General features: G+C 29.3%; 1 protein-coding gene across 4 annotated transcripts in view; it reads left to right on the forward strand.

Moving 5' to 3' along the window:
• Tmem43 (Transmembrane protein 43) overlaps nucleotides 1–4,871 on the forward strand; it is a 12,310-nt gene extending 7,439 nt beyond the window's left edge. For 2 of the 4 annotated variants that reach the window (XM_014416173.3, XM_014416174.3), the window contains 4 exons: nucleotides 995–1,108; nucleotides 1,176–1,416; nucleotides 1,549–1,750; nucleotides 3,113–4,871. In XM_014416173.3, coding sequence (XP_014271659.1) covers nucleotides 995–1,108; nucleotides 1,176–1,416; nucleotides 1,549–1,750; nucleotides 3,113–3,336 — 781 coding nt within the window. In that variant the 3' untranslated portion in view covers nucleotides 3,337–4,871. Of the gene's footprint in view, nucleotides 1–994; nucleotides 1,109–1,175; nucleotides 1,417–1,548; nucleotides 1,751–1,845; nucleotides 1,911–3,112 lie in introns of all 4 variants that reach the window. The other 2 variants (XM_014416175.3, XM_067044666.1) reach the window with 2 other exon arrangements.
• The last annotated feature ends 4,846 nt before the right edge of the window (nucleotides 4,872–9,717 follow it).

The following is a 9,717-nucleotide window of genomic DNA, read 5'->3' on the forward strand; positions in this document are numbered from 1 at the left end:
TTTATAATAAAATTTAAATTTGTGCTATTTTTTTCAATGCAATAAAAAATTATAGTCAGATTTTATTTGTATTTTTATTTTTAAAAAACCTTATGATTAGTACAATCTGGGTATGTTAACAATTGGTATAATTAACTGTTTTCAATAAAATATTTACTATTGCTATGAACAGAGAATATACATGGGTGGAAGCATAAAAAGAAAATTGTATTATATAAAACAGGATGGTTTTTAACCATTTCATTGGGTGAGATTATAAGTGAAAGTTAGTGTTACTATTGTATTATATCATAAATAGTGTTTAAGAATGAGAATTAAATAGATTATAATTTATTCTGTAATTTTAAATTAATTATTGTTTATGGTTCTTAAATGATTTGTTTATCAATTAGGATTATTATAAGTATTTCTTTCCATTTCGATACATTATATCAGTAAATTTCATTTAGACATGATTTGGATTTTATGTGATTTTTAATTATGAAAATTATATTTTTGCAATAATTCATTGAATGGTTTTGATTTGCTCAAGGTTTTAGAGCAATTGCCTTCTTCAATGGACTTAATGAGAATGAAAAGCTTTCATTCTGATTATACATCAACTCCTAAAGTTTATAGAATGTAATAATAATTGATATATATGAAAGAAATAAAGCTTGTTGAAAGTCGAAGTATTTATTTTGTTAAACAATATTTCATTTCTGTTTGCACTAGATAAGGTTGTCTACTGGTTAAAAGAACTCTGTATAAGAGAGAGTTTACTATTTTAATTATTTTATATTGAAAATATATTAGGAAAAGTTGAACAAAAGTTACTTGCTACAAATTACTAAATTTCATTATGCAAGGTCAGTTACTTCAACTGTTCATAGTTATTAAAAATTATCTCTGAAAATTGCCGATTCATTATTGTTTATGTAGATGTGCTTAAGTTTTATATTGAATCGGGATATAAAATCTCAATATTTTAACAATTTGTTCATTTTGGTTACAGTCTGGTATCGAGTAATAGTGTGCCATTTGAGATTTATCATTATGAAACTGAATGGAGGGATAAACTTGTGGATAGTTCTAAATTTCATAGTAGGAATAGTCATGATAATCCTAAGTAAGTTTTTTCCATTGTAAAAAATACTTCATTAATTGTTTATTTTTTATCATATATAATATTGCAGAGAATTTCCAGTGAGCAGTTATGTTTACATTAGCCCTAATGTTAAAATTGGAGCTTTCACTTTAAGTAACGAGTTAAAAAATAAGTTTAGGGATTTTACTTTAATAACAAGTGATGAACGTCCTGAAAGACATGATATCAAGATGCATGCTGGACTTTATTATCATACCTTAGATGTGTGGGATCCCAAAGTGGGTGATATTCGCTTACAATTTTCATATGCTGGAAACACTGGTGATGCTGTATGTATAATAATTTTTACTTCTTTTTTTAAAATTCAAATATTCAACTTAAGAAATAGCTTACTTCGATTAGTAACTATTCTATTTGAAATATTTCTGATACTAATTATATTTTCAATATCCATTCTTTAGGTGAGTATTATCGCAACTCAAACAGGAAGAACATTGGGAGGAAATCATTTATTACTTTTAGAAAAAGGAAAAATTTCCCCTGAAGAAATGATTACAAAGGAACATAACTGGAATATGTGGTTAATAAGGCTTTATAGAACATGTGGATGGGTTTGCTTGTACATGGCTTCCTCCTTTTTTAAATCATTATTTTATTATATTGGTAATTTATTTATTTTTATTTCTGAATTCAGAAATGCTCTTAGTTGTAAAATTTTATTTAAACTTAATAGAATAATTTACTGTTCTTTTTGTTAGCCTGGATTCTAATTATCAAGTTGTTCCTCTACCAGGTGCTAACAAAGAGATGAAATTCCTAACATGTATTAAAATTTTATACAAATATAATTTAAAGTTATTACTTCATTTATTGTGGAATATCACCAGTTAATTACAAATATATTTTACATTGGATGTATAAAACAATTCTTGTGTTGAAACTAAAGAAAATTACTGATTTTTTTTTACAAACATAATAATTTTCTCAAACTTTTAATTCTAGATTTTTGTCAGTTTTTTTTTAGAATTGAAATAATATCTGATATTTTTAATTCATTGTCTTATTGAAAGAAAAAAAAATTAATCACCTTAAATTGTGAATTCAGTTATGTCAATATAATTTAAGATAGTTAAGTACTTGCTCAGTAGAAGTATCTTGGCACCTATGCATCACTTCTACCCCTTGTCTTATTTTCTATTTAGTTTGCAGTTGCTAGTACATACTTATGTGACAGATATAAGAAAGAAAGTAAAATGTTTTTAAAAACATATCTTTTCGAATGAAACCCAAACATAATTCACAAAATTAGATTTCTGAATGAAAAAAATAAACTAATAATATTTGTATTAATACTTAATAGTTGCTCATACTGCAGGTTCCCATTCTTATGTCAGGTTCTGTTCCTTAGAAACTCACTTAATTCCAGTCCTGCTTGACAAAAATGTGTTGACACACCTAAAATCATATTTTATAGCCTTTAGTTTATCTATAAATTCTTTTTTATGATGTATGCTCAGCTTCAATAGCTTTATTTATTATTCCAATTGAATTTCATCCATTTGAATGTTATCCAAATAGCTTCAAACAGTAAAAAAATTCATTTATTATTTTTACAATTGACTTAAAACTGTTTCTGGTATAAATTGGTAAATGATATATCTTTGAAATGGCTTAAAATGGTGTGAAATAAAAATTAAAAAAATATTTATTTCCACCATTATTTATATACTCTCTGTAAAGATTAGCCATTCATACAATTATGATCACTGAATTACACTATAAACTACATATTTTTGAAACATTTTTTAGTAACTTAATTTAGAAAATTTATTATGTACTTTGAAATAAGAATTACTGCATATTTTCTTCATAATTTTTGGATAAAATATTTCTCTATAATTTTTCAGTATATTATGAACATTTGTATTTAATATAAAATAAAGTATTTCCTAATTCAAGAGATGTCATAACAACTAAAGTACATCTTCATATTGCACGCAATTCAATACATGTTTTTTTTTTCAGCATTGAAGTACAAAACAATATATATATTCCTAACAATGGACAGAAGAATTTCATCATGCACATCTGTCTCTTCTGTTTTGATGGCATTTATTATATGTGGTGTATGGTTGTTTTATAAGCCTTGGATTGGTGTTATTATGCTTCTTACATTTATTACACCATTTGTATGGTGTGCTACATTCAGAGAAGTTAAGGATAACAGCAATACATACAAGAAAATATAGGAAGTATATTTTCTTATTGCCCATATATATATATATTTTATATTATATATATATATGGGCTGTCCAAGTATACCGGTTCATCCCTCCCAACCTCTACAATGTTTGGAATTTAATTTTTACGGGGTCATAACATTTTGTTTGGGACCAGATAACTTCTTCATTATTCTTCAAAAAGTAACTTAATTATCCTTATAAACAAATTATGAATTAATGAAGTAATAATCTTCATACAGTTTGTTCTTTATAGTGTACACACACCAATGTATGTGTTTACTCCCTCTAATCTCTACAATTTTTGTAATTTTGTTTTGATTTTCGCTAAGTCATAACGGTGGGATTTGGTCTATCTTTGGAGGGTTTTGTTAATTCTCTAACCTTCTCGAGTTCACCTAACTCTAGAATTTCCTGAGGAATGAGGTAATATTTCTACAGAATCTGAAGTTAATCAGATTTTAAGACAAATTCATAACTAGCACTTTTTTCATGTGATACCTCATGAAGACACTAATTGCAAAAGACTGTAAAAAATTGTTTTTGTGTCAAAATCGTAATACCCTAAAAAATTGTTTCAGAATTCAATCTCCTGTAAGAATCCTCGACCATAATTTGAGTTTCCTCAACTGGCCAAGGGTATTAAAATAGCTGTTATGATGATGAAGCCTCAATTATGATGATGGATTTTAATGGTAAATTGAATTTTGAAACAATTTTGTTCTTTGGAGTTTTTTTAATAGTAAATTCAAAAACAAAATACACCTAATACCTTTGCACTGTGGAAAGGGTTTTGAAAGCAGAGGCACATAGGTTAGGAATGTTAAGGAACTCGATGCTCCCCCTATTATTGTTAGAAACTTATCCAAAAGAAGTTAATTGTACTACCAGTATTTCTTATATTAGGTATTGTGTTTTAAAAATTACTCTGTATTGTAGCTTTTTTTTCTTACATTCCTGAGGGTTTATGAGAAGTCTTGGCGAATCATTTTCTCAATCGTTAAATTCCGATTCCTCATAAATAGTAATTATTTATGTATATTGTTATTAAACTTTTAACTATATTGAATGTATTATATTGCATAACATCACTTTATTTTATAAATTTTTTATGGAATTATATTATATGGAGAAAATGTTGACTTGGGCAATTTTTCCAATACTCAATATTTTAATCTAGTACAAATTTTCTACATAAAATGACAAAAAAAAAATAAATAAAAGAAAAGGCATAATTTCATAAAAACTGGTACTGGTGCTGCCTTTCAGGCACTGGTAGCACTGAGGAACTGGTATCTTGTGAATTAGTATTACTGATGATTGTTGAAAGCATCACAGTAATAGATAGAACATTTAACTTTCTTTCGAGGTTTTTACTTTCTCTGGCTATGCTTAAGAAATAAGCAAACCTCTATTACGTTTTTGATATATCTGTTCGAGGAGCCTTATGAAGTAAGGGGTCCTTATGGGTGGATATCAAGACAGGTAACAGACCTGTTATCTGTCTATTGGTGTATGAAAAAGTGTTCATTAATTTAAAATCTTGTTAATAAACTAATTTATTTAGTTTGTTAAACAAATAGATTAGTAATGACATGGCTGAATTTTCTTATTACAACTCAATATTTAAAATAATTTAAAGTTAGCTACAGTTTGCTTTAAATCATTTGAATATTTATAACATAATATTTATATTGTTTATATACATTTGAAAATAATTGTAATGGTTTTATATTAATTTTGTTTAATGACCATTATTGGGAACAATATTGTTATGAATAAAATATATGATATACTGATTTGTCATGAATAACAAAATTTATTGGTCTGGGTTAGAAACAGATTTTATTCTACCCACACTAAAATATTCTCACATACATTTATATGTAAATAATATTAATAAAATTATTAATACCTATTTTATTTTCCACTTTCTCTAAATATATAATAAATCCATCCTGAATAGTTGTCATATAATTGCTAAAATGCACATTTATTAATTCATAATCACCCATTTTAAGCTTATAAGTACACATTATATTCACTAATCGACTAAGGTTGGATGTATACAATTGCACCTTTTTATATTCATGCATAAGTGCCCAGTTTTACCATGGTGAGTGACATTATAGACTTTATGGAAATAGTTTGGAGTATTTTGTAGATCACTTATATATATAGAAAAAAGGATTGGAGATTGCGAGGAGTCCTGAGAACACCACGTGAAAGGAAGAGAGGAGATGAATGAAGTTTATCAGGGATGACCATCGTCTGTGAATAACCATTTATATGTAGAAGGATCGGAAGAATAACAGGAAGAAAGAGTTTAATGAGTTTTACTGGAATAAGACCTGAACTACTGTCATTGGTTCTAGATACAGGTACAGAAGAGAGCAAGTCATCAGGAGTTACATGTACAAAAAGAAAATTCTGAGAATCAAAGGGATCTCTGAATAGATGAAGGTAAGGAAATGTTTACAGGAGAAACAGGATAATATTTGATCGGTTGGGTGATTATAACAGAGAGTTTTCTGAAGATGTTCCACTTCGACTTAGGATCAGGAGCTTGAGACAAAGAAGTATGAAAGTGTTGCGGGTGGAAGATTGGGTTTAGTTTCGAAAGAACTTAAAGGAGGAAGTCTTCAGGGTTTCGGATGTGGTGGAAACGTTTTGTGGCCGCATCTATTCTTTTTATTAGGTCCCTTAATTCTGGGGTGATCCAGGGACCAGGGGTCATCGGAAGTTAACGGTTTTGAGAGGAGCACGATGATTTGGAAAACCAAATGGTCTGACGATAAACAACCTACCTTTTCATCTATAAAGGAGAAGTTGTAAATGGGTTCTAAGGAATAGAATAGTTGGCCAAGGAAAGGATTAATATTTTCATTAGTCGACAGACCAAGATTTCGCCAAGAAATTTTCTTGGTGTAATGATAAGATTAGGAATGAAATATGAAAGCTGGATCGGATCATGCAAGGAAAGGAAAGGTATTGGATATTGAGAAGAGGATAATAAATTTTGAACTGAAACTAAATAATTAGGTCTAACCATGTATCAGAGTACTGAGTATGGTGGATGGGTTGATAGGGTACAATGAACAATTAAGGGAGTAGAAAAGGTCAATGAGGTTGGATTTATTGGTAAATCTGAAAGTAGATTGATTTTAAAATCTCGGGAAACGTTAATGTTATTGAAGAGAGGGCGGTTTAAACCGGACATGAGGAGGGCGTTAAAATATGATAAATAGAAGAGAGAACAAATCGGAGAAAACTTCGGTAAATAGTTATCCTATATGAGGAACATCAATGGATGGGGATTTATGAAGGATCTACTTGATCATGACGGATGAGGATGTAGTTGGGAGTATGGGGTTTGAGCCAGATTTCAGAAATGGCAATAATGTGATAAAAATTATGCAGGAAGTGATCTAAGAATTCTTCATAATGTGCACTGAGTGATTGGGGATTAACATGGCAGGATAATAAGAAATTATTCATGTGATGAGAATATCAGGAAAAAGGTTTAACATGATATCGGATTGTTCAATAGGAATAGAACACACTTTCGAATGACTCTATCGAATCGTTTCCTCTTTATGTCTTAAATCAAGATTTTTCATGTGGTACAATACTGACAAGTTAAAAAATATAGTTATAAAATATTTCCTGTAAGAGGATTTTTTGATAAAATATTTTATTTACTTATCTGATGTCGAATTGTGGAAAAGAGGATCTTTTACAACGGTGGTCCAGTCAATTTAGGAGTCAGCCTAGCCGAGGATTTGAGTTTCCTCAGCCTGTCAAGAATATTCAAATTATGATGACGGATTCTTACATAAAATTGAACTGTCAAACAATTTTGTTCTTAACGTTTGTTCGATCTAAAGTTCTGTTTGCTAGCAGATTGTCAAAAACCGTGAAAAGTTATTCATTATTGAATCGGAAAAATCACCTATATAAAATCGTTGTAAAATTAGTTTTTCTTTTAGAATCCTTCATTGAAAAAAAACCTTCCCATTACAAATTCCAGATTTAACTGCGCTGTAGAACTGAAAGTGGTTACGAAATTGAATTCACTAACCAAGAAATCTTCATTCACCTATAACTAAAACCTATAAAGTTTGATTTTGAAATTCTCAAAACATTGGACGAAAAGAGGGGAAATGAGTTCAAACACCATGTATATTGCATTAATTATAATTTATTGCTCATGTTTTTGTATACATAACTATTTGTAAAATTTAGTCTATTTTTGTATAAGTTTATATACACATAAATTTAAGCATTTTAATTATTATACAAGTTCTAATTTATATTTATTAGTAAATGAAATCTTAATGTAATTAATATAGATATCTATTGATGTTAATAGAGAAAATTTATTTAATAAAATAAAACATTTTCAAAAAAACGTATAAGAAGGAATTAAAAAAAAAAACCGTTTATTTCTTCTACTTTCTATTCATATATCGAAATTGCACTATGTGCTCTAACTTATCGTGTGATAAGATTTACAGTATGTCATGTGTACAGCAACCTAAAAAACATAGACATCACATATTTGATGATAAAGTATTTCTCTCACTCTTCAAATTCTATTGTAGAAACAACTAACTATAAGCAAATGAACATTTTTTTTTGGCTTATTAGTTAAAAATTCTTTAAGGATTACATTACTAATAAAAAATAGATCGTGTTTACAACATTAGCCGAAAAATAACATAGTTATCTTGTGAAGAATAACGCATATATCCTAGCAGTGACATGAATTACTTAAACTGTTTGTCTCGTTCATTCTACCAGGCATCCCAACCTGCCTTCCCAGTGAATTATAATCAGGAGGAAATGCCTCAAACGCTGTATGAATGCCTAAATATGTTATAAACCTTTTTCTTTCTTTTTTCAATACCTTTTAAATATATACATGGCTAGATATTTTTTATTAAAGTTTACTCACAATAAATAAATAATTTATTAACAAGTTATCTGAGTCAGTTTGATACATATTAAATTTATTATGTAATAATAATCAGGGTAGCCACCCGTTTCTCATCTTTCGAGAAGGTCCCGTTTTTTACTCGTCCCCTGTACCGCTGACCCTTGTCGTCCCTTATTTCAGTATTTCTTTAGTTTTAGAAAGAAGTATATTTTTACAATACTGGTTACATTGGATCGCAGACATGGTCAGCAAAAAAAAAAAAAGTAATTACGGAAAATTGGTGAGGACACAACTGCAATTTTATGATAGGTATCAAAAGAAAATACCGCATCAGCGACAGAAAAGTACAGTCTAGGCTTGATTCGAGAAACTGGTTTAAACTGGCTCAGAGTGGATACACAGAGAACACAAGAGAAGGAGAAGATGACCAACTGCAAGATGGTGAGATGAGATAGGGCAAAGAATAACTAGGAATAGGGATGTATGGGGTAAAGTAATGAAGAACCTAAATATCGTACACTTTCAATATCAAGGTAAATTATCGTTTACAGTCAAGTGTTCCAACATAGCATCGAAAAGATTTTATTTAATTATATCTGGGAAACTATTATTTTTTTAAAATAATCAATGACATAATGTTAGTTCATTATGTTCATAAACCAGGCTCTTACCTAGAGGGAAGGCTTTAAGTTCTGTAAAGAATGGAAATAAATCTGTTATTATTATTACTTGTTACGTTACTGGACGAGTTTGAGAAATTTTTTGATTGAAGGATAAAATGGTCTGCTATCGGTTTAAGGCAACACTGCGTTTATTACCGCCGCCATATTAACATGTAAGAGATAGTTCGCTACCGTATGTGGTTTCTCTAGTCTTCATAATTTTTTTTTTCGAGTTCTTAATTTTTCTATTCAATATCTAATTACTATCTAGTGCAGTGGTTCCCAAACTTTTTGTGCTACCGCCTCATATCCAGGAAAATAGTACTACAGGGGGGACACCCTGTAAATTGATTTTTTTTTAAACTTTTAATAGGAAATATATATGTATTAATGTTTCTATTTTTCGAAAAAGTATAGCAAAGAAAGGTGTAAATTTGAAACTATTTATTGAACTCAGAATAGAGTGTAATACAAAAAAAAAAAAGTGAAAAGATTCAAAATCATGTTAATGAGAAGGATGAGAACAGATGAACCTGGTGTGTTGCTAATAAGTTAGTAATCATCGGCTCTATTTTGGTCAGAAGTAACATTGTTGACCGTGACAACTGATAGTTATTCATCGCCCCCCTCCCAAATGCACCTGTGCCCATCACTGCCCCCCTGAATCTCTGCAGCACCCACTAGGGGGTGGTGGCGCCCAGTTTGGGAATCATTGATCTAGTACAAGAGAAAATTTGTTCAAAAGTTTTCACGCTCATCTATATAATATTTTTTATTATTCAAATATAT

Source organism: Halyomorpha halys, unplaced genomic scaffold (genome assembly GCF_000696795.3).
Source record: "Halyomorpha halys isolate HHAL.00 unplaced genomic scaffold, Hhal_1.1 Scaffold115.1, whole genome shotgun sequence".
NCBI lineage: Eukaryota > Metazoa > Arthropoda > Insecta > Hemiptera > Pentatomidae > Halyomorpha > Halyomorpha halys.